This window comes from Chaetodon auriga, chromosome 5 (genome assembly GCF_051107435.1).
Source record: "Chaetodon auriga isolate fChaAug3 chromosome 5, fChaAug3.hap1, whole genome shotgun sequence".
Classification (NCBI taxonomy): Eukaryota; Metazoa; Chordata; class Actinopteri; order Chaetodontiformes; family Chaetodontidae; genus Chaetodon; species Chaetodon auriga.
This window is the reverse complement of record NC_135078.1, coordinates 26,504,452-26,531,869: the sequence shown is the minus strand read 5'-3', so window position 1 is coordinate 26,531,869 and position 27,418 is coordinate 26,504,452. Positions and strand designations below refer to the sequence as shown.

General features: G+C 44.6%; 3 protein-coding genes across 4 annotated transcripts; 1 reads left to right on the top strand and 2 right to left on the bottom strand.

Annotated features, from left to right (window-relative positions):
* Positions 1-1,104: 1,104 nt before the first annotated feature.
* On the top strand, positions 1,105-6,714 carry LOC143320684 (aldehyde dehydrogenase 1A1-like). 2 transcript variants are annotated; one of them, XM_076730539.1, is made up of 14 exons: positions 1,105-1,355; positions 2,222-2,394; positions 2,943-3,047; positions 3,345-3,485; positions 3,592-3,721; positions 3,851-3,912; positions 4,121-4,249; positions 4,406-4,519; positions 4,614-4,716; positions 4,846-5,030; positions 5,146-5,310; positions 5,398-5,555; positions 5,728-5,802; positions 6,212-6,714. In XM_076730539.1, the coding sequence occupies exons 1-14, from the start codon at positions 1,295-1,297 to the stop codon at positions 6,279-6,281; spliced, it is 1,671 nt and encodes a 556-aa protein (XP_076586654.1). In that variant the 5' UTR covers positions 1,105-1,294; the 3' UTR covers positions 6,282-6,714. The 2 variants fall into 2 exon arrangements, with proteins under 2 accessions (XP_076586654.1, XP_076586655.1); XM_076730540.1 differs by lacking the exon at positions 2,943-3,047 and having other exon boundaries at positions 1,131-1,355.
* Positions 6,715-6,819: 105 nt separating this feature from the next.
* Positions 6,820-15,398, bottom strand: tmc2b (transmembrane channel-like 2b). Its single transcript, XM_076730538.1, has 20 exons — positions 15,055-15,398; positions 14,917-14,958; positions 14,177-14,576; positions 12,694-12,840; positions 11,670-11,760; positions 11,495-11,576; positions 11,296-11,402; positions 11,111-11,209; positions 10,725-10,867; positions 10,493-10,640; positions 10,183-10,377; positions 9,915-10,094; positions 9,533-9,691; positions 9,230-9,358; positions 8,820-8,887; positions 8,317-8,556; positions 7,890-8,015; positions 7,591-7,669; positions 7,347-7,476; positions 6,820-7,238 (listed from the first exon to the last, which is right to left on the bottom strand). The coding sequence occupies exons 1-20, from the start codon at positions 15,098-15,100 to the stop codon at positions 7,030-7,032; spliced, it is 2,820 nt and encodes a 939-aa protein (XP_076586653.1). The 5' UTR covers positions 15,101-15,398; the 3' UTR covers positions 6,820-7,029.
* Positions 15,399-18,058: 2,660 nt separating this feature from the next.
* Positions 18,059-27,343, bottom strand: tmc1 (transmembrane channel-like 1). The gene is made up of 20 exons (XM_076730953.1): positions 27,220-27,343; positions 25,598-25,621; positions 24,720-25,203; positions 24,434-24,622; positions 24,228-24,318; positions 23,460-23,541; positions 23,193-23,299; positions 22,962-23,060; positions 22,722-22,864; positions 22,497-22,641; positions 22,203-22,397; positions 21,799-21,978; positions 21,564-21,716; positions 20,804-20,932; positions 20,595-20,662; positions 20,235-20,474; positions 20,035-20,160; positions 19,831-19,909; positions 19,191-19,326; positions 18,059-18,687 (listed from the first exon to the last, which is right to left on the bottom strand). The coding sequence occupies exons 1-20, from the start codon at positions 27,254-27,256 to the stop codon at positions 18,470-18,472; spliced, it is 2,925 nt and encodes a 974-aa protein (XP_076587068.1). The 5' UTR covers positions 27,257-27,343; the 3' UTR covers positions 18,059-18,469.
* Between the last annotated feature and the right edge of the window lie 75 nt (positions 27,344-27,418).

Sequence of the window (27,418 nt, the reverse complement as noted above, 5' to 3'; positions counted from 1 at the left end):
ACATGAACACTGTGGCAATTTTCTGTGTGTTTTAAGCAAAAATGTGTTAATTGCACACACTTCTTAACACTTTATCCAGAACTCACAACACACTGTGTAACGAACCCAAACTCTCTGCCTTCACAGCACAGGCTTCAAGTCAAGTGTGCGATGAAACAGAGCTGTACACATTAGTATGGGAAGATGGGCTTGCTCTGCCGTTCTGCTGATCTTTCTGTTGTTTAACAAGGGTTAATTACAGAGGTTGTGTAGTCCCTGAGGATAATTCTCAAAGGGATGTGTGTATGTGTGTGTGCGTGTGTGTGTGTACAGCCAAGATGAAAATAGGCGCACCAGACAAAGTTATGTGATCGCATTGTTCCTGGGAGACAGTGAAGCAGCAGGAGGGCCCTTGTCAAAGCAAACATCTTCCCAATTATGTTTGCTGCCTCCTGGACGGCCCATCAGCTGCAGGAGCTGCACGCAGACACGAAGGCAGAGGGAGCGATGCAACAAGTGGCCATCACCTCGAAGACCGAGAGGCCCAAACGTCTGGTCTGAGCAGCTTTTTGAATGCTTCAGATCACACAGACAGAAATTCATTTGGGCTTTTGATTTGATCAAACTTCATGTCATGAGTTTATTAGACATTTATCATCTGTTTCAATGGTGATAAACATCTTTTTAAAGAAAAATATTAATTAATTTAAGAAGAGACACATTTAATTATCCTATGAGGAGTGTCATAAATGTGTATGAATCAAGCAACACGTGCGCAGAAGGCCTTCATAAAGTTGGATTACCCTAAAACTGGTCACAGACAGACAGGTTAAGGGTGAGTTAGTGAAAGAAGGGAAAAAAAATGGGTGCAAAATCAATTTTTATCTTGTCACTAATTATTAATAGACAAAAAACAGCAAAACACCAAAAGTTAAAAAAATAAATAAATAAATAAAATGAAAAAATAAAAAGTATTTCCTGATTCAGTTTCCAGAAAATGTCAGTGAAGCAAACATAAAAAGTAATTTTGGCTAAAATCACAGACTCTTCCATTCTTTGTCAGCGGACTACTGCGCGTCACGGTCACAGAGGCTGAGCGGTGCGCGCGCCTGCCTCGCGGGGCACGTGGGGTAAACTGGGATTGGTTCCGTCTGAACGGTGATTAGCGCGTGCAGCGGGACCCTCAGAGGACTCCCGGTGCGACGGGACATGATGCAGCCGCTCTCTGTTTTGCAGCGCTGAGTGCGGCAGGTATATAAAGCTGCTCGGCGCCTCCGCGGTGCACTGACGGCGAGAGGACGCACACGGCTGCAGCATGCCGGTGACCGGAGCGGGAATCCCGCAGACTGGAGGCTCCTCAGCGGCACCTTCCGCAGGTAACAGAGCTTTTTAAGACCGAGGAAGCTGCCCAACACATCATGCAACTGAACATGGAGCAGCAGCATGTAGTGACTGTGCGCCACAGAGCTGGAACTCCACCTTTAAATCCAGATTATACATTAATGCTAAACACTCTGCTTTTAACTTTTTAATTTCCTTTAAAAGGATTTTTGATTTTTAATGTTTTTCTGCCTTTTTCTTGTGTTTGACTAACCATTGTGTGAGCTTGCTTTACTTTTAAGGAGTTTGGTATTTTCTGATTTACTTCATGAATTATTGAAATACCAACTATGCTGTAAAAGGTAATCATTTACTGACAGTACCAGGCCACAGCTAGCAAGCTTGAAATTAAATATTTAGAACGATCACATTACAGGAAACAAAACATCTCAGTCAGTACAGACTGTGATTTGTCTGTTTATCATGTTTATACATTTACCACCAATATTCTCAATCAGCATGACATTTTATCGTTTCTTAAATCAAAGTTTGGAGTTTTTCTTGGCACACCTCTGCTAGTATTTGGATCCTGCTGTTGTCCGCTCCTCTCTGTCCAAATGAGGTCAGTCCAGTCCACAGCTCAGAGCCAGCCCGACTTTACGGTGCCAGTCGTAACCCTTGACCCCGTGGTGTTACCCTGCTGACAATGCCAGTACCTCATTTGGCACAGTTTCTCTCCAGCGGGTTGGGATGGCAGCTTATGCACAGGGTTATGACGAAACACGAAAGGAGCTATTCTCACTCAGCGATCCAGATATTAACTTTCACGATAAAAGCTTCACACACACATACAGCGTATGGGTAAACACACACACATGCACCGAAACTAGTGGACACTGGCAGCTATTTTTATTGTTTTCAGAGGGAAATCATGCCAACGTGAACTCCCAGCCCGACAACGGACTCCAGCAGCAGGCTGGTAACGGGTGCAACCACCAGGGTCCAACCCAGAACCGTAAACCGCAGCCTGCAGATGGGCCTGAGACCCAGGCCCTGCCCATGCCGATCCCAGACCCCCACATTCAGTACACCAAGGTAAGCTGCACCCAACAGCGAGAGTCAAAGCAATCAGGACTGAACTTAGCTCACCACCGTGTGTAGCACCCACCTGGTTGATGCACAGCAGATTTCTAGTTTTATCATCTGTTCTGTATTTTGGTAAATCAATCTGCAGATAATTGGCTCAGTTGCCCTTTAATATGCCGTTTTATGGTTTGTATCCAAAACTGAAAAATGAAAAATGTGCTGTGTTGGCTCGTCATTAGAGAAGAATGTGGTTTTACTGAGATGAAACGAGATGAATGTGGGAGAGTATTTACTGGTCCTTTCCACTCAGCGTACTGTTGAAGGTCGTTGCCTGAAAATGCTCTTCGAGATTTACAGCATGCAGATGCGTCTCATAAAAATATCAGAGCAGGCAAAATGACTGCCACTAAACACAGGTTGTTAACTCTATCAGGCTGAGAGGAGCTGATGCTCTGCACCAGGTGTTTACGACGGGCTTTGATCTGCTCTGCAACATGTGCCTGAACAGTCTGTGTCCGTGCAGGACGTTCTTCTCTAATTCTGCTCTGCCGTCTCAGCTGTTCATCAATAACGAGTGGCATGAGTCCTGCAGCGGAAGAAAGATTCCCGTGTACAATCCTGCCACAGGGAAGCTGCTGTGTGCAGTGGAGGAGGCTGACGCTGTGAGTAGAAAATACACAGAATGTGCTTTTTCTCTCTGTATTGGCAGGAATTCACAAATGAAGGAGGTGGAGTGAGTTCATTATACCGTGTTATGTTATGAGTCTGTGGAGGAGGGATCCCTGCTCTGTTAACGAGGTCGGGGTTGTTTTCCTGATCTGAATCGAGGCTCTGAGGATAGAGAGTGTCATATGCTGTACAGATTCTGAAGCCCGTTCAGGCAAATTCATGATTCATGGCTGTGTGAATAAAACTGACTCGACTGTCGTGACTGCCTCCTGCACTTGAACCTCTTGTAGGAAGATGTGGACAAGGCAGTGAGCAGCGCCAGAGCCGCCTTCCAGATGGGTTCACCGTGGCGATCCATGGACGCCTCAGACCGAGGTCAACTCCTGACCAGACTTGCAGACCTGGTGGAGAGAGACCGGCTTCTGCTGGCAGTGAGGAACACACACACATGCAATGAATCCTGAGTTTACTCCATTGAAGTAGCAGTGAAACAAGTAATGAGGCTTTTATACTTTTTACTGTGCGCTTTATTTCTAGACACTCGAGGCTCTGGACTCGGGCAAAGTGTTTCTCATGGCATATTTTGTAGATCTGATGGCCACGATCAAAACCTTGAGATATTACGGTGGCTGGGCGGACAAGATTCACGGCAAAACCATCCCCGTAGGTGAGACGCCGTCTTTTCAGTCCCGGTGTTTTTAACAGCTTTTAACTGATTGACTGCAGCTTCAACACAAACATTTAAAGCCACAGTGTGTTCAAAGCTTTCGTGAATGAAGTGTAAATGTGTTTTTAGATGGAGAGTATTTTACTTACACACGGCATGAACCCATTGGAGTCTGTGGCCAGATCATTCCTGTGAGTAGAAGAACAAGGACTGCACACACGACACTTAAAAGCAAATGTTTGAAATCTGGCAAAATACTTCAAATGGAGGTATTTGATGAGTGGGTCCAGCTGTGTCACACAGTCAATTCATCATCATTTCAATGCATCTGAACAGATGATTCAGAGGCCTTCAAAGCGTGGAGCATGACCAGAATATTTTGTGCATTTTGGCCGACAGTGGAACTTCCCAGTGATGATGTTTGCGTGGAAGATCGCTCCCGCTCTGTCCTGTGGGAACACTGTAGTCATCAAACCCGCCGAGCAGACCCCATTATCAGCTCTGCACATGGCTGCGCTCATCAAAGAGGTACTTGGTTTATGATTGCCTCCTCTAACAATGATATAAGAACAAAGAGCATGTGGACAAAAGCCAGAAACAGACAGCAGACAGGCTGCTCTAAGATTGTCTGAGTTAAAGATGAGCATGTGTGGTGTGTCGGACCCTCCGTCTCTCTGTGCTCAGGCTGGGTTTCCTCCAGGAGTGGTGAACGTGGTGCCAGGTTACGGTCAGACAGCAGGCTGTGCCATTTCCCACCACATGGACATCGACAAAGTGGCCTTCACGGGATCTACTGCTGTTAGTATCTACTGAAGCGAATCTGCTCCTGTTTGTATTAACTCTTTCGCTGTGATGTAACTGTGCATCTCACATTGCTGCCATTGGTTGCCAGGTTGGGAAACTCATCCAGAAGGCTGCAGGTGACAGCAACCTGAAAAGAGTTACGCTCGAACTCGGTGGAAAAAACCCAAATATTGTGTTTGCTGACTGTGACTGTGAGTAGTTTTTGTTTTAACAACTGGATTTCTTTGTAGCTGTTTCTTTAAGCGTAGAGTTGTTTTTCACACATACTGTCATTTCACGGATTTCATTATTCTGTAGCATCTTACCCATCTGTCTTGCAGTAGAGTACGCAGTGGAGCAGGCCCACAGTGGTCTGTTCTTTAATCAGGGCCAGTGTTGTCTGGCTGGATCCAGGGTGTTTGTAGAGGAACCGATCTACGAGGAGTTTGTCCGCCGGAGTGTCGAGAAGGCCACATCCAAAGTCCTGGGAGACCCATTGCTGCCCGGGGTTGACCAAGGACCACAGGTACAGGATACAGTCAGGCTGCTTTCTTCATGTGACGGTGGTTGGACTGTCAGCTACACTTAACTGCAAGCTTTTTGCATAAAGAGAAAATGACTTAAGCTGCTGCTTCCTGCAGATTGACCAGAAGCAGTTTGATAAGATAATGGAGCTGATAGAGAGCGGGAAGAGGGAGGGAGCCATGCTGGAGTGTGGGGGGTCCGCGTGGGGTCAGCAGGGACTTTTCATCCAACCCACCGTCTTCTCAAATGTCACAGACGATATGCGCATCGCCAAAGAAGAGGTACTGTGATGTAAAACCCGTACAGACACAAGCACACGTGACAAACACGTGGGTCATCTTTGTCCTTTCCCTCCTGTGCTCACACAGATTTTTGGTCCAGTGCAGCAGATCATGTGTTTCCGGAGCGTCCATGAAGTCATCCAGAGAGCCAACGCCACACACTACGGCCTGGCGGCGGGAGTGTTCACCAACGACATCGACAAAGCTCTCACGGTCTCCTCTGCTCTGCAGGCTGGCATGGTCTGGTAGGGATCAAAACCTCTCAAGTTCATCTGCAACAGTCCAGGTTTGGTGACTTGAACAGTGAATCTGAAGTATCTGCAGATCCTCACAGAAACCTCCCTTAAAGCGCTGTTAGACTTTAATGGAAATGACTGATTTTATGTAATGAGGTGAAATTTATGTCTTTTTTTGTAGGGTGAACTGCTACAATGCCATGAGCGCTCAGTGCCCCTTCGGTGGCTTCAAGATGTCTGGGAATGGAAGGGAGCTGTGAGTGATACCGTCGTATATTATCTCAGGTTTAGCATGGCTGGTCCACACAGGCTTTCAGAGGTGCTGCAGGGGCACAGTGAAGTCAAAGGTCATTCAGTAAGAAAAAACTTTAAAAAATAGGTCAGACACTGACTTGGTCACCCTAATCTCAGGCGTCCACCTTGAAACTGTGCTGATTGTCGAGATCTTCTGTGCTGATGGGCTGAAGATGTGTGTGAAGCGTCCACATTTTATAGATTTTAGCTTCTTTGCAGCAGCATCCATATTCGAAGCGTTGTAGTCCACCATGAGGTGGCTGGTTTTACTGATGTTACTGATTGATGCTGCATTGCATCTTGACCGGTAAATTACCACAAGCTCTTGCAGCACTTGCTCCCTCCATAATCTGTGCTTTCTTTTATTCCAGGGGGGAGTACGCTCTTCAGGAGTACACCGAGGTCAAAGCGGTCACCATCAAAATCTCACAGAAGAACTGATCACGCCGTCACATCACAGGACTGACGCTTTCCTGCGGCTTCAGATCCTCCACACACATTCTGCGATACTCATATGGCACCTGGATGTGTTGAAGGCGTCTGCTGTCACTCCATGAACATTTAATCCTGTCAGATATTTCTATTTTTTCAAACGCTTATCAATGTTGTGTCTCTTGATGCGATGATGCTGACAGCCATGTGTCTGTGTTCCTCTCGTGTTCTCAGATCAGATGTATTTAACGCTTTAGTGCACAGCTTGGTCTCTGTAGTCGTGTCTGATGTGTGTTTGTTAGTTTTGTAAAACAGTTAAATAGCACTTCGCCAGAAAGGAATTGCTTTAATAGGTGTCATACAAAAAATAGAAAGACATTTTACAAACTATTTACAGGGATTTCCAAATGAAATCAATAAAACTATTGACCCATATTAACAACCAGTAAACCTGATTGCAGTGCAGTAAACATGATCACGCTACATGTCTGTATACAACAGGTACTGCGCTGTGTGTTTCTGCCTTCTGTGTCAGTGATACTATTAATACAGATGAATCACACCTGTGTCTGTTTACACAAAGCTCGAACTCATTACCTTCAAACTGAGAACATTATGGGATTTCATTGATGCTTCATTTCATAATTTTTCATCATTTTAGTGGAACCCTCCATATTTTTAACCCTCCTGACTTCAGCTGTACTGGTCATGTTAACAGACACTGGTTGCTTGTTATGAATTGAGGGGATCGTGAGTCTTAGTGCCTTGGAGGCCCACCTCGCCCTCTTCCTCTCCCAGGCCCAGGCTGAGGCCCACCGGCTCTCCCAGGAGGCCCTCTTCTTGGTCCTGGGGCCCGGGTCACTGGGGCTCTGGGGTTTGGAGCAGCCAGTGACACGTCTTTTTGTAGATTGACCCCTTTTCCTGCAGTACCTGGCTTTGTTTTTGGGGACTTGCTGCCCTTCTCGACTACAATATCTGAGAAGACAGACGGAGGACAGAAAGAGCGGTGAGGACAGTCGAGTGTATGTTAGCTGGGAGCTTGTGCAGTGCAGGAATATGCACGTGTGTGTGTACCAGGTGGAGGTGGCTCCTCCTCGGTGGGAGGTGGTATTAGAGACTTGTTTGGCAGCAGGTCCTCCAGGTCTTTCATCACTTGATTAGTGCTGTCTTTGTTGTTCCTCCGGTTCTTCTCCTCGTCTCGAGCCTAAAGAGTCCACCAATAAGACACCAGACGGTCATTTGTTTGATTGAATCTTGAGAAAAGGTTTTTAAAAAAGAGGGAAACAACAAAACAGAAGAAGAGAACGCCCATACTGACCATCTGCATCTTCTTTTTAAGGTCTATATTAGCTTGTTGGTATCCCTTTGACACTGCGTTCAGGTAGTAGATGGCCAACCTGTCGCACAGATTTATGAGTCTTTTAAGAGAAAGCCGTCATTAACGACACAACAGCTCAGACCAGAGTCAGCGTTTGTAAAAATAGCTGAACAACCAGAAAATGGTACAGGTTTTCTTGAATAGTCCAGATTTCATTCTCGGATCTATGTCCAGCACATGAAGCGGTGTTTTACCTCTGAAGTAGTTTTTTTTTACACTGGTATTTCAGTGATACTCACACCATGAGCAGGACAGCAGGCAGGATGAGTCCAGGGTTGGTGGCATACACAAAAATGTTCCCTATGAAGGAAGGCAGGTCCTGTTCTATGGTCTCCATGATCACGTTGTACATCTTCTCTTGGCCACTGGGGGACAAACATGGATCAAATACAGAACTCTGCTTGTTGTGATGTAATACCATGTAATGTTTGGGAGTTTTAGTATGTTTAAGCATAAATGTGACCTGCAAAGGAACTGCAGATGAAACGCAGCTTTAAGATTTAACTCTGGTCTAATACATTTATTAGTCGTAGTAGTAGTTGTAGTAGCAGTAGTATTGTAAATGTTCACTTACAAATAAAGCAAATAAAACTGAATCTGTCTACTAAGGCAAATATTTCATATCACGTCCCCATTTCAGTCCTGCTCTCTCCATCGTTCACTGACCTGAAAGGCCCGCAGTCGAAGGACGGCGACAAGGTCATGATAGTGTAGACGACAGGCAGCAGGCTGAGGAACAGCACAAGCAGCAGCAGGCCCATGTAGAAGTTATTGGACCGCGAGGCTTTGAAGACTCGCTCATGAGGAACGTTACAGCACATCACCGCCCAGCACTGGTAGTACATCGAGCTCAGGAGGCGCAGAACGTTCAGACCCACCAGACCTGGAGCGTAAAATGCTCCCATCCTGACGGACACAGGTGAGCAACATTATTCCAAAAACACTGCATCAACTTTGAACCAATCACTTAAATCTACTAAATATTCAAATGTGTGGTTTGCTATGTTCTTAATTAATCGCATATTAGAGACAGACACCGGACAAACATAAGCTCATCAGCCTACCATTAGTACCATTAAAGCAAGGGTTCTCAAAGTGTGGCCCGCGGACCAGTGGCGGCTCTCAGAAACAGAAAGTAAAATCAAACACGCAGATGTGGAGTATCTCACCATATCATCCCTTGATTGAAGATGAGGCCCAGCACATTCCCACTGATGTCAAACTCTCCGTATGAAGGCTGGAATCAATACAACAACATGATTAACGTGCTCACCTGAATTAATAAAAACCAGGTCAATACACTTTGCTCTTCTCTCTGTGTCTCTGTCTCTGTAGTTAAGTTCTCGTTGCAGTGTCCTGTTTCACTGAATGTTAGGGATCAGCTGTCTTGCTAGATGTCATTGTATGGTATCAGGTTGACTCGCATCCAGTACGAACTGTGCTGTACTCACACAGTGTCAATTAGAAAAAGAAAATATGATTAATTAATTATGTAATTAAACCAAACAAACAAAAACAAGCACACGTAACGCACACAAAGAGACAGCGTCACCCACTGACACACACTGTGAACACTCACAAATCCGGCCTCCAGGTCCCAGCACCAGCAGTAGTTCAGGAAGCGAACAGTGACAGCTCGCACAAAGTCACCAATCATGATGGTCAAGTAGGTCACCTGAATGTCCGACACGATCAGCTTCACAAATTCCTGCTCGTCATAAGAAGCCGGCAAGAAAAGAGGAAGAAATAAATATAAAATTAAGAACAAATGCAAACCGGACCAGTGAAATCAGACAGCTGGTCTCTTCTGTTTGATACGGAGGGTAAAGTAGCACCACTCAGCTCTCCGTTCAACAGTACACAGCATGATGCCACTACTGACTATTCCCACTGCGGTCTCCCAGCAGGGTCCTCTGATGACGTCGGCTGGGTGCACAGCTGGAGGAGGCACATCTGTGGTGTTGAAGAAGGAGCTGTAGTTGGAGTAGTACTGATTCAAAGCCCATTCAGTGGAATTCTTGATTGACTTCTCGCTCTCCAACTAGAAAACAGATCAAAGCATGAACTCAAGGCAAACTAAGCATTATTTATGAAGCACAATTCAAAATCCAAAAACCAAGATGGTGACAGTCAAAATACCAAATCCCAGGCTTCAAGGCGGTAGTCCTCAACCAATAGGCTACGTCCACTACTTTTATACAATCTGTCAGACTGTTCAAATACAACCAAAACCACACCTCCCCACGCAGGCATATCAGTCATACCTTGGCAGTAACCTCATCAAACAGGGCGAAGAGGAAGGTGTAAAGGTTTCCCAGGAAAAGGGCAAAGATTCGTCCCAGCTGCCACTTGAGGGCAATACGAGGGTGATAATCCTCCAATTCTGCGATGGTTTCAAACAGAGGAGGACACACCAGCCCCAGCAGAGACATCACAAACTCCACCTGAGACATCGGCCGAGAGAGGTACCAATTATTCATTTACTGTCATTTTCAGCCTCAACCTTAAACCAAATGTTTCATGTCAACCTGCCTCGTTCTTTTCAAACCACGAGAGATTTTCTTTATTCATCGCAGCAAACTCCTGAGAACGTTTCACCACAAAGTAGATGAGGTATCCGCTGCCTCCGAGGCAAGACGTGATCAGAAAGTTTGCCAGAACCCTGAGGAACCGTCGCAGATGGATGTTCTCATCTTTCTGGTTCTCCTGCTCGTCCACGATGGATTCCTACAGTGGGGCAAAATTAGTCAGCTTATGGAACGAAGCTGCAGTTGCCCAATACAAACAAACACACACACACACACACACACACACACACACACACACACACACACCTGCTAACCTTGAAGCTGGTGGTAATGGAGGCGTACTTGTTGTCTGCCGTCTCAGGGTTTCCTATCAGGTAGTCCCAGCTGGTGAACATCTTCCAGCTGAAGGTGAACTCCCCCTCCTCCGCACCATCCCCTCCTTCATTTGCATTGCGTGCCATCCTGAGAAGAGAATAAGACCATAAAGAAAAGATTAAAAACACCCAAACATCTCCATCCGTCTGTGGTGTGTGTGTCTTGCCTTACGTTCTTATGACCACCATCAGGCTGTATCCAAAGATGCCAACGCCGACCAGCAGGTATGACAGAGGGAGTCTGAACTGGAGAACCCCAACCTTTCGCTCATTGTTGTAGTACCCGTAGAACAAGAAGGAGTACTTGCAGTACCCCTGTTGAAGAGGTAAACAAAGACATACTCAGACTTACAGACATGTACTGCAATAAACAAGACAAGAAAAATGTGGTGAATAAAACACACATTATGTTAAAGTGTTGATAAAAACAAGACAGCCATGAGTTTACAGCAGTGCCAGCAAGTCTGTGAGGTGGTGTGCAGTGGTGCTTTGAGCTAAGTGCTAACATTAGCAGCCATTATTAGTTATGATGATGATAAATAAAGCTAAAATCCTCACTCCGAAGTCAAAGAGCACAGCGTAGTCCATGGCTGTGTCCTGCTCCTCTCGAGGCACAGTTTTCCTGGGAATGGAGCCGTAAGGAAGACCCATCAGAATCTAAACACAGAGGGGAGACGTGGAGGTGAGGAAGGAGAGAGCTGAAAACATGCGATATCTAACGTGTATCACGAGGAAGTCTGCACCTCAGGCAGCATCACCAGGCCGAACATGAATCCAAACAGGACCAGATTCAGACCGTACATCCACCTCAGAAAAATAAAGTAGGATGCAACAGATGATCCGAAGTGACCTGTGATCAGGAAAACAAGTGCAGTGACACCTGAAACAGGAGGGCCATGGCTCAGAAATTATTTTTTTAGGTAATGTCAAAGTGGTACCAACTTTCTACTTCCTTTATCTTCCTCTCCCACGGTATACAGGCCGTTTTGAAGTTGTCAAAGTCACGTTTAAACTTGATTAGTTTCTGAAACGTAAAGTTTAAAGCGGTCATTTCCACAGAATCATCCTCATTATAAAGTGTGCATTGTCAGACCTTTATGGAAAATGAGCAGATTACCTTGGTCATCATGACTTTGAATGCATACAGCTTCCTGCCTTTTCCTTTCCCGAGAGCGCCTTCAAATTTTTCAACGAACTCCTGAGCCTCCCTGTTCGACCAATCAGAGAAAACACGAGCAAAAGTGAGCACATCCAACTGAAAATGATCTACCTAAGCAAAATGAATTAGTTAGTGGTAACAGGCTGTTAAAACAACTGATTGATGGTACATTGTGTATGGTAAGAACATCGGGAGGGAGACTTGTCCGGCAGCAGGTCAGTCGGCTGTAACAACATGCATTAAACAGTGTCAAGCTCATGAAAAAGTCAAAGCAGCACACCTATCGCTTACACTGATCTGTAGGTAGAGAAACATACACACCGAGAGCACACACAGTCACCTACAAACCCCCAGCCTGGGCCCTGGCAAGGCAGGTGCTAGTGTTTACAGTCTTATCGCACAGAGTGGAAGAAGATGTCTAACAGGCTGAACCGAAGCCAGCTCGGTGTGCTGCTGCTGCACATTTTCCTGAGATTTATAGACATCTGACTTCTCACAGAGGGAAGAACTGAATAAACCTGTGAATGTGGTGTATATCTCCCTGGATCTAATTATTTTGACGCCGTGATTTCATGTTGAGTACTTTTATCTCTTTGCAAAATTAAGTAAAATGTGATTAATTGGGCATGCTCCACCTAAAAAGTCTCATGTGTGACTTATATCAGAGCTCATTCCTGCCAGCGTTCAGTCTCTTGCAACATGACAAACCAGGGTCATAAGACCTGGTCATATAAAGAGAAGTACAGAACAGCTAAAGTAGCAATGAACAAGTTTTAATAATGCATATTCAACATCACATGTACACGACATGCGTGATGGCGGGCATGAAGGAAAGTGTTTGCAAGAAAAACAAATGTGTAACAAGCAAAATCCCAAAATAAAACAAGTTTAAAGAACAAAATGCAGCAACAACCTGAATTACAGAAACCACAAGCAAGCAGGCCAAGGATGTGAGTCACAGCGGCCTCGGTTTTGTTTTTACTTGAGCACTACGAGTCTCCTCTTCATGCGCCAGGGTTGGTTCCTCAATGTCGCGATCGTCCTCTTCTTCTCCTCCACCTGTTCCTTCAGGGCTTCGATCTCTCCCTCCGACAGCGATTCTCCGTCAGAATCAGAGGAGGAAGAGGAGCTGATGAAGGGAAAGACGTGTCACGTGGCATGGCTTTGACAAGGCGCTGCAGGAGCAAAATGTAAACCTCAGAAACCAACATCAGAGATTCAAAACTCGGTTTGCCTCATTCATCTCGAAGTGAGAGAGAAGACAGTTTGTTTTATTGTGTTGGTTTGGTCTTTATTTCTATTCAAAATCAGTTTGGGGCTTCATCGTTTCTGTCTACAGTTCAGTATTCAGTTTTGCATTTATTGTTATCGTGATATCATGTTCGTAAAAGCATATTGAGCTACGCAGTTTAAGTACATGTCATACCACACCGTCAGATAATCAAGATAGTTTGATAAAGTGTCCAGTACCCGCAAAAATAATGGCATTTCCATCGTTGGCTGTACTTTCTGTTTAGTGCTAATTAGCAAAAGTTAGCATGCTTAAGCTTCCAAACGTAGGTGCACATTAGGCGTTGCTTGCTAAATGTTAACATGCTAACATTAGCATTTAGTTCAAAGCACTGTACAGCACAGCACAGTGTCAAAGAGGAGCTAGCATGGTTATACTGTCAGGGCTGAGTTTTGCCAGAAAAGAACTAGTTTGGTTGGAAACAGTCAATGGTAGCATGACGTCAGAAAGGTGTCAAACGCAGGTGACCCTGAAACTGATCAACCATCAGCAGGTCTGATGGAGTACACCAGCAGCTTAAGTCAGTCTCTTGATGTATATTTATAATTTTAGCTTTTAAATATTTTAAACATAAATTTTCAGCCTGCCTTGTTGTCTCTGACTGTTCTTCATACGACCACAGGGGGGCGCAAAAGTCTAAAATCGAATTCGCTGGCTTTAAGATCTGTTTCATGTGTGCAGGTTTAACGGTCATGGTATGGATTTAAATTCTTCTACAAAAGGTCAAAACCTCTCTTGATGCTGATGCTCCCAGTGAAACAGTAGCTAGATGCGGCTTCTCTGGGCGTTTTGTCCTGTTTTGTCCTTTGTTCTAACACAGCAGTAAATAATGGATGAACAAATGAGATCACACCATCACAAGCCAAAAAACATGTTCAGCATAACTGAAATGTCCTTTTTGTAAGGGTGTAACTTTCTCTGTCGTACTCACACAAAAACACCTGACCTGAGAAATCCCTGCGTTAATGCGACACATTTGGTTGTTGATGCACATCATGAACAGATTAATAAACTGTCAAAACCATTCAGGGGAATCAGTGGCTATTCTGTGTTGTATTAATATTGATGTCATTTACTCTCCCTGAGTTTACGCCACACTTCAGTCTGTCAGGGGCCCATACAGGTGTGTGGTGCATGCAGGTGAGTGAGAGACAGCTCTCAGAGAATACTGCACCTGCTCATCTTCCCATTCTTCTTTTTCTTGTCCTTTTCACCACCTTTATCCTTCATCCCTTCTTTCCCTTTAACATTTCCCTTCTTCTCCTTATTGTGCTCCTCTTTCTCCTGTTTGGGCGCCGCCCTCCCCCGTTTCTTCCTTTTCTGTCGGTCGTCCTCGCTCTCCTCATCGCTCTCCTCCTTCGCGGCTTTCCTCCTGGAGGCTTTTGAGCCTTTGCTTTTCACGCTCCGGCTGTCCTCCTCCTCGTCATCTTCGTTGCTGTCCCGGGGTTTGGCCTTCTTCTTTCGTCCTCTTTTCCTCGGTGCCTCATCCTCGTCCTCTTCATCCTCCTCATCATCGCTGACCCGTTTGGCTTTACGTTGTGGTCTTCTGTTTTTAGCTCTCCTCCTGGCTTCATCTGAGACAAACACGTTTTAGATTAGCAGGTGAAACATCTATCAAGTGTGTGCAGCAGTGATATTCTATATTACTCTACTCGAAAACAGGAAAGAACAAAGAAAAATAATCAAGTGTACAAGAATCGTTCTGAATTATTCCAGTCAGCCTCCATGAAAGAGGAAACTTTGTGCAAAATTGAAAATAATCTTGAAGCAAATTGAGAAAAGAGGGAAAAACAAGCAGTAATTAATACTAAATCGTCCATCACACCATCACATTGTGGAAAATCTTAAAGCTGGATTCTCAGTTTGACTGTTTCTCTGATAAGAAGCAAACAAACATCGTTCCTGGTGACTCACCTTCACTTCCACTGTCTAACACAGCATCCACCTCCATCCCAACTGTGAGCATGAAAGAAAAATCCACACACAAGTTAAAGGATAAAGATATTTACCGCTGAAGAAAGGCAAGTTTAAGGCTGAAAAAAGTCTCCTCACCATCTTCAACCTTGATGATAGCATCGTTTTTCCTCTTCGGAGGCATTTTGTTGAGCGTCTCTTAGTTTTTTCCGTCCTCTTCTTCACCAGTTCGTCCTCCTCTTCTCACTTCTGCCCCCTCTCCATCCATGAGTTAGTCAGTGTGAGCGGCTGATACACTTGTGAAGGTCCTGTGTCAAAAAGCCAGGATGACACACACACACACACACACACACACACACACACACACACACACACACACACACACACACAGAAGCAAGAACAGGTGTGCCCTTGTGTAGCCTGTTGGGCTCCTTGACAACCGTCAGTGACTCAGTCCATTAGATGATAATCAGGAGCCGGGGAGAAAACAAAATCCATCAGACAATGGACAATGGACCTGTCAATCAAAACGTTAATTAAAATTTGACTCAAGCGAAACAAGCTCATATCCAGTCCACACGCTTTCATCCTCAAGTTTATTCAAACTGTGTGATGTTGAACTGAATCAGTGTCATATGATGTATATGGAAACCAAGAACATTTCCCACCATGCAGCTGTGGCCCCTGTAAGGAGACACCAGAGAAAATGTGGACGTAGAGGTCAGGCGCCATTAAAGTTAGATGAAGGCTTAAATAAACCTGAGAGAAAAGTGAAACAAGTCACTGTATTTAAATACTGTACACAGCGAGCACACCGAACACACAAGAGCAAGAGAATTTTACAAGCTGTTGAGCACACGGGTTCACGTTATTTCAGGTTTATCTGGAAATGATACTCACACGCCCACAAAGCTCTTAATGTCTATGAGGAAGTCGCTTTCTACAACCCTGATCCCAAAAAAAGCTGCGAACAAGAATCCATGTAGTTACAGCCTTTATCCAATCATGTGTTCACAAAGTGGTGAACCTCGCTCACCAATCCTCACTTGTGAGGTGTTTTTGGAGCGTTCCACAACTTTCCCAGTCTTTAGCTGCTCCTGACCCAACTTGTTTGCTGACATTGAATTCGGAATAATCATATATTTCCAAAAATCAGTGAAGCTGATGAGCTCAGACATTAGATATATTGTTTTTAATTGAGTATGTGTCAAAAAGGATTAGCAAGTTACCACATTCTGCCTTATTTATGCCTGAATCAGTCAAATTAAGTGGGTACTTTGACAGATTACAGTCTTTGTAGTATGAAATTGTGACTGTAGCTCAATACAAAACTGTGACTTTTGAACATGCTGAAGTGACCTGCTGCAGTCAGTTGAATGCAGGAGTCCATTTTTTTTGTCACGTTTCAGGCCAAGCTTTAAAACATGAACCTGTCCTTTCATTGAGAGCTGGCGGCAGCACAGAGGTATAAAAAAAGAGGTGAAAGTGAGGACTGAACATGTTCCTCTCCACATTCTGTGCTTCAGTCGCTGAGATGCAGCTACTACCTTTGTGGTTTATGGTCAAATGTCGGAGCTGACCTTTTGAATAATACAGGAGGAAACAGGAGACGGCGGGCTGCTAACACAGAGAGCGACACACTTCCGGGGGTTACATGAATGCTCGCTTGAAGGCTTGTACCTGAAATACAAGTTAAGCCCTCGGGCTTGGAGCTTCTCATGTCCTCCTCATCCAGCTCCTCCTCAGTCTTCATCCTTCCCTCTCACTGTGCTGCACTCAGGCTTAGAGATGGACTACATGCATTCATTCTTCAGCTCCATTAACTAAAAAGCGTCTAACTTTCCACAAGTTCACGCTGAGACTCAACGTCGACCTTTGCTACCCGAAGCAAAACTGGACACCGTCCCAGCTGTCAAATCAGTGCTTGTTGCGCCGCAATGTCTCACTCCTCCCTTCATCACTGTCATTGAATAAGAGATGCCCGTCGTGGTGCAGCGGACATTGAGATATCCGGTAATGAGTAACCTGTCATGGCTCAGTTTTCTGCTACATTGTACCAGCACGGAGCGAGACTGGGACGGAGCCAAAACAGGACTCCAGGAGGAGGATGAGACGGAGGGCATCGGGGGTTGGTATTACCTGGATCAGTAAGAGTGAGCAGATTATGACAGAGTTTCCAGCTCACACAGAAGATGGAGGCTTTACTTCCACGTCTCCTCAGTCTTCATTAAATCACATGATTGACATTCACTGGCCCACGATGAATGAATGAAGCATGGGGGCTTACTCCATCCTCCAGCTCTCAAATAACTGCAGAATGAATTCTTAATGCTTGCCTGCCATGAATTGATCATGAGCATCATTGGAAGTGGATTTGACTGGCACTGTAATTCAACTGCCATTATGAGCTTGATGTCTTGTAAATGATTTAGACACAACACTAATTCCTCAGTGATGACCCTTACATAGTATAATCCTGGAATTTAAAAACAAAGACTATGTGGCAGGACGAATTTGACTTTTTTTAATACTGCCTCAGCGACATCCTTTTTCAGCAGTTCCTGGTGGTTTCACACTCATTATGCTGCTAAAACATGAAAAAGCAAAGAAACATAACACAAATTACATTCACTTAAAAGAAACATTCACCTGAATGTCACTGAGGGTTTCCTCTAAACTTACATCTGTCTCTATTAGCACCTCTTTGTGGCATCTGTTTCAATGTCCATGTAATGTAGTTTGAAGACTTTCAGTTAATATACAGAATTTCAGGTTGATGAAGTTTAAGTAATGAGACGGCAGCGTTACCTGTAGATTTGACTGACAGGTGCATTAAATGACATGCTGATTGACAGGACGCTCAGCGAGTGCAGAGCAGAATCAGCTGCTGCGACACATGATATGACCACGTCGCTATCGGATGACGTTCATGCTACATAACGAAGGTCAGGAGACCACGATGACTGGATTCACACTGACAGCTCCAATCTGGACGCTTGGCACAAGTTACATTTTTCATTGCTGTCCAAAAAAGGAATAACCTGACACTCTTTATGTGTCACTCAGTTTATTATATCCATGTTATGCAGCTGAAAAACAGATGTAAGTTGAGTGTGTGAGTGCAGCCAGAGATGAGAGAGATCCATTTAAGCCCAGCTCTCTGGGTTAAATGGCTTCCATGTCTAATGAATTGTTTAATGCTTTGGCCCAGTCGCGGCACAGGTACAGCTGTGCTCAGTGTCTCAGTGTGAGAAACCAGGAGAAAAACTTCAGTCAGGACTAAAACTGCAGGTTTAGAAGCACTGAAAATGATATCCTGCTCTTGTTAAGGTTTATTTAGTAAACAAAGGAACAACCACTAATGTGAAATGCTTACAGCTTCTTCTTATCGTGAATACACAGTGGAAAAAAAACACTTTTATTTCAGACACAATGTGCATTAACTGCCCTGAAGTCATCACTCTGACCGCTCGCAGCTCACACTTTACCTGTGGACATGCTTCTCTCAGTAAAGTGCTGGTTTTGGGTGACATGCTGACTGTTTTTCACTCCCTCAGTGTCTCTGCAGGCTCGGCACCCTGTGCATCCTCGCTTCGCTTTGTCGAGGGAAACCGGGCAGGTACCCAGGAGCCCCGTGGCTGCCGTGGTGATAGGTCCTTGGGACAGGGGCTCTGGTGGCTGGAAGGTCTTGGTCTCTCGCAGGAAGAGGAGGGTTGCGTCCGTTCTTACCGTGATGCAGCCTCTGACTGCTGCCGCAGTTTTCTTCCCCATCTGCTGAGGGAGAAACGTGTTATTTCAGATGAGCGGAGGAAAGAAAACATCTTATTAATCACACTGTGCTGCGTACGGCTGCAGCATCACAACACTAACTAAAGTATTTTCACTCACAAGCTAATGCTAACAAAGCTGGCTAGCCCTTGGTAGTAACACGTTCTGGGAAAATAAAGTGCTAAGAAAAAATAATGAAAAATAAATGGAAAAAAATATATATCAAGCTTTCATTGATTTTTGTGAACTGATTTCTTGCTTTCTTTACCAGCTGATTGGAGGTTAAAGGAAGAAAAAAAAACTTAACATTTTTTTCCTATTTTAATTCTTATTTTTTCACTGTATTATTTTTTATGTATTCAGTCATATTTCTAACTTGAATAAAAACCTTTTACTACATTTAGTCAGTTTCAGGGCTCCATAGTGTGAGACCAAAGGCGACTTGTTTAATTTTTGTTTATTTTTCATTTACATTGGATAAAAATCCTAGAAGTCAAAAGTCTCACCCTCTTGCTGTTGCAGTGAAGCCTTGTTGTTCTTTCTTTCCTCTGCAGTCTGTGATGCAGCTTTTCTGGCCTCCTCGAGATCCATCTGGGCCTTCAGCGCTGCTTGTTTGTTCTTTTTCTTGTTCTCCTCATTTTGCTTCAAAGGGACACACAAGCAACAAGACGACTGACTGCGGGAAACATTTTCCACTCGAAGCTCAATGCCCACCCACAAAGCTTAGAAATACTGAATAAGACATGTTAATATACATCAGCTCTTAGTTTAACTCCACTGCTGCCTTTGACAGCAACACAGTGATGAGCGTTAACCGTCCGACCTGCTGCTTCAAGGATGAAGGTGAGCTTTTACTCTGCTGCTCTCTGCTGGAGTGATGATATCAGTGCAGCTACTGTGGCCTCAAGCTGTCTATTTGTGCATCTACACACTGAAGTTTCAAAGCTGGTAAAATGCATCAGAAAGAAAAATCAAGTAACAAACATGAAAGTTCCTGCTCGTTTCTGATCTTTGGATTAGACGATTAGGATCTTAGAGGATAACCTTCTGACATACAGTATATCACATCATTCCTCAGCAAAAGTGTCATTTATGTGAAATTACTGTTGCTAAATGGGATGAAAACAACATCTAATTCCAGTTTACCGTCTGTAGTTTTTTCTTCAGTTCCACATTAGCTTCTTTATAGCTTTTGGATGTGGATTGCAGGTAATAAATGGCCAGTCTGAAAGATCAAAACACAGCTTGTTACCGTCAAAGAATCTTCAACTTTACCATGAAAAGGAGAAGAAAGATGGTCGTGCAGAATATGTGTTCATGCAGTCTGCAGCTGAGTGTTTGCTGACTCACACCATCAGCAGTATGAAGGGGAGCACCAGTCCAGGGTTAGAGGCGTAGCTGAACACTTTACTGAACCAGGCGGGGAAGTCCGACTCGAGCGTCTCATGGATCACATCAAACATCCGCTTTTTACCGCTGAGGAGAAGAGAATCACTGTGACAAAAAATCAGAGGAATCGAACTGTAATTCACTCAAACAAGCATCGTTACCTGAAGGGTCCACAGTCAAAGGACGGGGGGATGGTGACGATGGTGTAGATGGCCGGCAGAGTGGACAGGAAGAGGATGACCAGCAGCATGGCCATGTAGAAGTTGTTGGAGCCAGAGGCCTTGAAGACTCTTTCCTGCGGCACATTACAGCACATCACGGCCCAGCACTGCAGGTACATGGACACGTGGAGTCTGAGGACGTTCAGGGCGGGCAGGCAGGGGGCGTAGAAAGCGCCCATCCTGCAGGAAAAGAGCGAGGACAGACTGAAAATAGACAGACTGTGGACGAGATGCAAAAATGAGCTTGATATGTCTTTTTTTTAACCTGCTGATTTAAATAAATAAAATGTCTTTTCTCACCATATCATTCCTTGATTGAAGATCAGGCCCAGGACGTTTCCACTGACGTCAAACTCAGAGTAGGACGGCTGTCACAACCACACGAAGCAGACGGAGACAACTCTGCTGTGACTCACATTTCAAATTCACCTCCACAGAAAAGGTGCACATTTCTTATGTGTAACGGCAAACGAATCACACACTGAAATCAGTCCGAGCACATGACTCACAAACCCGGCCTCGAGGTCCCAGCACCAGCAGTAGTTGAGAAAACGGACGAGCACGGCTCTCAGGAAATCACCAATCAGCAGCGTGATGTAAGTTGTCATGGTATCGGATATGATCAGCCGGACGAACTCCTGCAGAGGATGAAGCATCATCATCATCAACCCCAGTCAAAGATGGCTGTATTAACACACGGCTCTCCTTTTTTATTCACAAAACCTGCCTCTGCCACGTCTGTGTTGACCGACACAGTCCAATACTGAAAAGTGGCATTATGTAATAAAATGGTATTTGGGGGAAAATAAGCTTAAAACTCAAACAGACTCCAAAGTCCTTTATCCTGTTCCTCTTCAGGGAGCGTGTGTGTGTGTGTGTGTGTGTGTGTGTGTGTGTGTGTGTGTGTGAGCTTATATGTTCGTGTGTGCTGGACACACACGGCTTTATGAAATACATGTGTGAATGCTCGCTGCCTCCTCTTTGTCTGCGTGGTCTGTCCTCCTTCCAGATCGTGGTTGAGTGGAGGTCCTGTGGATCCAGACTCTGTTCTAATGATTTACAATCCGCTCATGTCTGTATTATTGTCGGCACTGACTGTTTTTCTGCTGTATGCATGTCTGTCCATCCTGGGAGAGGGATCTGTCTTATGTCGCTCTTCCTGAAGGGGACCCCTGCCATGCCTCATGTTATATCTCTGAGTCAGAAATAAATACAGACTAACTGTAAAATCATTTACATCATAAGATTTAGGCCCACATGGACACTGACCTGCCCCACCATGGTCTCCCAGCAGGGCCCTCTGGGCACATCAGCAGGCTGGATCGTGATGGGTGGACCCGTGCTGTTTTCTGATACTGTACCATTGTACAGACTGGCTTCCCACGTGGTTATATTAAACTTTATTATCTTTTCCTCTTCCCTCTGCAACACATACACACACCTCAAGCTAAGAGCGGTGCAAAATACTGAAGTATCTCACACATCTACCTGCTCTACTTCTCACTTTGAGGTTGATCTCATCCATGAGTGCGATGATGAAGGTGTAGAGGTTTCCCAAGAAGAGGGCAAAGATGCGACCCAGCTGCCACTGCAGGGCGACACGGGGGTGGTAGTTCTCCAGGGCGCTGATGACGTCGAACAACATGGGGCAGAACATCCCCAGCAGAGACATGACCATGTTCACCTGAGGAACACAAAAGCTCAGATGAGATGTAGGATAACTGAAGGACTGCATTGACTGTTCAGTGAGTACATCTTGAGTATATGTGGTGCTGATGCTGTAAAGCCATACATCACTCCGCTCTATAAATGGCCTTGCTCAGCCTTCCTGCTGCCAAAGTGATTCATACACTTCTTTTTCTACATTTCTCTGCGTTTGATTGTCTGTCTCTCAGTCCTCATTGCTACCTCATTCCTTTCCCACCAGGTGTGATTCTCCAGTCCGTCAAGGGCAAACTTCTGAGAGCGACGCACTACAAAGTAGATGAGGTATCCACTTCCTGCTAAGCAGCATAAGACCAGGAAGTTGGCCAGCACACGCAGAAAACGAGTCAGATGGATGTTGTCGTCCTTTCGGCTCTCTTGCTCCTCTAAGATTGCCTCCTGGAGGTGTAGAAGGAGGGATATACAGGACATAGATGAACATAATATAAAGGCATCAATTACTGCTTCACTGGAACACCAACAGTCAGCAGCACTGACCTTGAAGCTGGTGGTGATGGAGGCAAACTTATTGTCTGCAGTTTCAGGGTTTCCTATCAGGTAGTCCCAGCTGGTGAACATTTTCCAGCTGAAATTAAAGCTGTTATCGTCTCCAACCCCCGACTCATTGGCATTGCGGGCCATCCTTTAACCAGAACACAGATTAACACAGATTCAGTGTAGCATTGTGCCTTAAGGAGATCTGCGTAGTCACAATAAACTCACGTTCTTATGACCACCATGTAGCTATAGGCCACTGTTCCCACACCAACCAGGAAGTATGACAGAGGCATGCGGAACTTGAGCCAGCCAATGGCACGCTGGTTGTTGTAGTAGCCGTAGAAGAGGACCGAATACTGAGCGTAACCCTGTGACACAGATTTGAGTTAAGGTGATCCGCAACAAAGAATTTGAGCTTGAGGTGAGCGTGATACTGCAAATATATCACGTGTATAATTAACTGACTCCAAAGTCCCATAAAACAGAAAAGTCCATGGCACTGGCCTCCTCAGCCCTGGGGACAGTCTTCCTTGGGATGCTGCCATAGGGACGCCCCATTAATGCCTGTTAGCAAAGAGCAGGGAGACAAGGAGGGTTATTAGAGGAAAACTCAAAGTATGCAAACAAACATGAAATATACATGAGAGCAAGACTACTGATACAATACAAGTGAATTATGACTTGTTTCTGCAGTACCTCTGGCACCATAACCAGGCCAAAAGTCAGCCCAAACAAGATCATGTTGATGCCGTACATCCACCTGAGGAAGATAAAGTAAGAAGCAACCGAGGAGCCAAAATGACCTGAGGGAATAAAGACGAGGATGACTGTTACACCAATGACTTCCTGAAGGCAGCGAAGCCTGAAAGGCATGTTTGATTCATCTTACATTGGAAAAGCCTTTGAAGCCTCCAGAACTCGAAGGAGGAAAAGAAACATTTCTGAAAAATAAACCTAACATACTTTCAATCTCCTTGATTTTCATCTCCCAGGGAATGCAGGCAGTTTTGAAGTTTTCAAAGTCCCGTTGAAACTTCATCCATTTCTGCAAAAGAAATGTAATGAATCGTACGACAAGGACTTTTTGGCTGGTGGTGAAACATCTCATTCAATACTGATGCTTCTAAATGACCTACATAAGCAAACAAGCCTTCGCTGGTTGGGTTTGTTAGGTAAAGTGAGTGAGATCGGGTCGGGTTGGGGTAAGAATTTCAGGCTAAGCCAATCAGAGGCAGAGTGGTGCAGTAGCTAATTTCCCACGTTCATGAAAACTGTACTTAAATTATATTAAGGCTTAAGGTTAAGCATAATTATGGCCATGGCGACAGTGAGTGACAGCTAGCCGCTACGTTTCAGCAACCAGACTTGATCCTGCTCGCCTCAGCTCCCATTTTTGGTTTGGTTTTGGTTTTTGGTGGAGTCAGGCACTGCTAAGATTGAGACAGCTGGAGTCACTGTCACTGTTGACTTTGTTTTACCATCATCAGATTACAGTCATTATTCTTACATAGCCACAAATAGATACATTACCCCACGCATCCTGCAAACAGCTGTGTTAAAAAAGAAAATCTAAAACAAATGCATGTGCTAACCAGACAAAGAGACAGTGGAAACACTCCCACTTTTGTCCACAAGGGGTGCCAGAGTAAACACAAGCTGTAAGCTGCTTCAAATAAAAAATAATAATTATCTGAATAAATACTGATATCACGTCAGCCTGTGTTTCGTTACCTTGGTCATCATGACCTTGTATGCATAGAGCTTCCTGCCTTTCCCTTTCCCCAACGCTCCCTCATATTTCTCCACAAACTCCTGAGACTCCCTGCAAGCAAGAAGATGATTTGATCCAAAATGTTGTTTCACAGCTGATCCAGAGAAAGTTTCTGATGGTCCTAATTCAAAGTGCCCTTCAGTCATGACGGGGTGAGTGAATTTACCGTAAAGTCACGAGTTTCTTTTTCATTGGCCAGGGTTTTCCCCTCAGACCTTGGATCAGTTTCTTCCTCTCGTCCACTGCCTCCTTCAGCCTCTCCAGCTCCTCCGGTGACAGAGACTCCGGCCTCACCTCTTTATCCTCATTGTCCTCTTCGTCATTGTCATCTTCCTCGCTCGTCTCCTGCTCTGAACTGAGACGTAGCAGAGCAGTGTACTTACTATCTGTTCTCTTTTCTTGTGTGAATGACATGATAGTTGTGAAAAAGGCCTCCTGATCACCTGCTTTACCTTGTTTCGATCACTTTCTTGTGCTTCTTCTTCTTCTTCCCCTCTGGTGTCTTCTCCTTCACTGTACGTTTACCTTCATCCTCTTCTTTCTCTTCCGTTTTGGTGCCTCCATGTTTCCTTCTTCCCTTGGTATTTCTTTCCTCAGCTTCTCCCTCCTCCTGCTCCATTTTTCTTGTTTTTTCATTTTTGACATTCTTCTTCGTTTTGGCCTCCTTACTGCTTCTTTTGTTGGCCTGCCGCTCCTCATGCCTCCCTCTTCTCTCTGCTTCTTCATCATTCTTTGCTCTCCTCCTCCTGCCCCTCTCTCTTTTCTCAGCCCTGGCCTGTAATTCCTCCTCTCTTTCTCCTGCTCTAGAGGCTCCTTTTCTCCTCCCATGGCCCTTCTTCTTTTTCTTTTTCTCTCTATCACTATCCCTCCTTTTTCCTCTTGTGTGTCTGTCCCTCTTATGTTCCTCATGACAAGTGGAAACTTCATCCTCATCACCTGCAGTAAAAACAGAAATGCTCTGTTTATTCAGTGATGCAATAAACATTAATAACTGAATTGTATATGAGTAAGATATGCTATAACATAAAATAAAATATGATAATCCTGTGAGTACTGGGGACAGAGGGGAAGAAGGGAGTGCACACGTTATACAGGGCTGCTATGGGGGACAAAAGAACTGCAGTAGATGAGCATTGTTGCAGTAAACACTTCTGAAAGACGTGAGCTCCAACCCCAGGAGGAGGATAAAATGAAAAATAATATCATGAAGTTTAAACTCCTGTGCCTCTCTAATAATTTAGATTATTAAGAAAAATCTTCATGATCACCTTAAAAGCAGAAACCATTGGAACCTTTAATGATTCATGCAGGAAGACGACGACCCACTCACCTGCCAAGTCCAGTCCAACGTCGACTGTCGGAGAGAAAAAACTTAAAGGTGAGAAAACTCACTTCTGTTTATTTAGTGTTATCAAGTGACGCCGTGTGAGTCATAACATTTTGTAATAATGCACTTTTTACTGACATGCATGCAGAAATCAGGGCAGAATCAGGGCTGTTGGAGGGGACAACCACAGCTGCTGCACTGACTGTTGTAAGTGACTGATGTGGAAACTATCTTCATCAGGGTTTGCGCTGTTGGATAAAGTCCATGTGACTCATCCGGGACACATAACAAGACAGAGACCAGCCTCCATCCAGTAGCACTCTTCAGCTTTTTTGGAGAAGTTGGCCTGACTTCAAACTGAACAACATGTCTGCTTACACTGAGTAAACCCAAAAGAAGAGTTTATTCAACGATGGTGAGATTTCACAGTCTGTTATGAACACGGAGGAAACATGTGAAGAAGACTCTGTCACTTTGTCATGAATAACAGCTTATCAGTTATCAGCGACAGGTTATCAGGACTCACTGGCTGAAGCAAGAGACTGACCTTGTGTCCTGGCAAAGCTTCAGCTTTATCTCTAAAAGCTGAACATTTATATTTCAAAGTCTGACCAACTTGTATTCCTTATTTAAGAATAAACATTTGCATATTTACCAGGTTGTAGCTAAATGAGCTCCATTGTTTAGATCTCTCTCTGAAAATGTGCCATGATATGAAACATTTCTGTGATACTTTTTTCTCCTCTTTATTGTTCTGCTTCATACTCTTCAGATAAAGTAAACGTATTTCCAGATAAAGTAAACGTATTTCCTCTACGACATAACCACCCCCATAACCACGACACTGACCCCTTTCACTGGCAGAGCTCAGCCTACCTTATTGTATACCTGCACTATTGTCCTGCAGTGAAGGGGGATAAAGAGGAAAACAAAGAGAACCACTGACAAATTGAACTGATATTTATGTAGTCAGCCCTTTGATGTGTGTCCTTAGTGTAACCGGAGTGGCCGGCACACGGGTCATTACGGCCGTGTGCAGCAGAGGGGCACAAAAGAGACAAACAATGGCCTAATGAAGGGAGACGGGGTGGCTAAGCCCACAAGGACGGGGGGACAGCTGAGGGCCAGAGGCCAGCTCCCAAATATGCAGCCGAGTGAGTAAGATGCAAGAAAACAGTGGATAAATATGCTGGAGGTGGTCGATGGATGGCCTTTTATTGATGATTAAAGCCAGAAATCCAGTTTAAATGCCTGCACTGTTCTTCCTAGTCAGTTCTTTTCATGCCGCTGACCTTAAGGCAGTATTAAATCTATAAATATGGATGTTTTTGTCCATAAATAGGTGCAAATCAGTATATCATAAACACCCTACAAACTCAGTGAGCAAAGGGCCTTGCTTTATTTAAATAATCAGTAATATTTTCTCCTAATGACAATAAACTGAAATTTAAGATACATGCAGTTATCATTAGCCTTACAATTATTATTATTATTGATCACAATTAATTTTGCCTCCTCAGGCACAAAGAATGAACATCCTCTGTCAACAAAACTCCTGCGTCATATAATGTGAACACTCGAACAGCAATTTGATGATGGAAATATGAAGATGGTCGTGGACTTACTGTCGCTCTCAGAGGTGATCAGACTGTCTCGAGGCATCTTCCTCTCATGGTCCTGCTCCCTCCCACAGCGGTCGCCCCAGCATCCAGCGCACTCTGAAGCTGCAGGCTTTCAGTGGCCTCTCTCCTTCTGCATCTTCACAGGGAAGGATGCAGCTTATCCAAGCCCACACACTGCCATGGGAATGAAGAGTGTGTGTTT

What these genes read in the sequence shown, in the direction of transcription:
- tmc2b (XM_076730538.1), bottom strand. Translation starts at nt 15,100, where the DNA reads ATGCCTCCGAAGAGGAAAAACGATGCTATCATCAAGGTTGAAGATG. An exon ending in TCAAAGTCATGATGACCAAG is followed by an intron (nt 11,577 to 11,669) that starts GTAATCTGCTCA and finishes TTTACGTTTCAG; the next exon opens with AAACTAATCAAGTTTAAACG. An exon ending in CTGATGGTGGTCATAAGAAC is followed by an intron (nt 10,641 to 10,724) that starts GTAAGGCAAGAC and finishes TTCTCTTCTCAG; the next exon opens with GATGGCACGCAATGCAAATG.
- tmc1 (XM_076730953.1), bottom strand. Translation starts at nt 27,256, where the DNA reads ATGCCTCGAGACAGTCTGATCACCTCTGAGAGCGACA. An exon ending in AAGAAAGTGATCGAAACAAG is followed by an intron (nt 24,623 to 24,719) that starts GTAAAGCAGGTG and finishes GCTACGTCTCAG; the next exon opens with TTCAGAGCAGGAGACGAGCG. An exon ending in CTGTTTTATGGGACTTTGGA is followed by an intron (nt 22,865 to 22,961) that starts GTCAGTTAATTA and finishes TCTGTGTCACAG; the next exon opens with GGTTACGCTCAGTATTCGGT.
- LOC143320684 (XM_076730539.1), top strand. Translation starts at nt 1,295, where the DNA reads ATGCCGGTGACCGGAGCGGGAATCCCGCAGACTGGAGGCTCCTCAGCG. An exon ending in CTCAGCGGCACCTTCCGCAG is followed by an intron (nt 1,356 to 2,221) that starts GTAACAGAGCTT and finishes TATTGTTTTCAG; the next exon opens with AGGGAAATCATGCCAACGTG. An exon ending in GGGTTGACCAAGGACCACAG is followed by an intron (nt 5,031 to 5,145) that starts GTACAGGATACA and finishes TGCTTCCTGCAG; the next exon opens with ATTGACCAGAAGCAGTTTGA.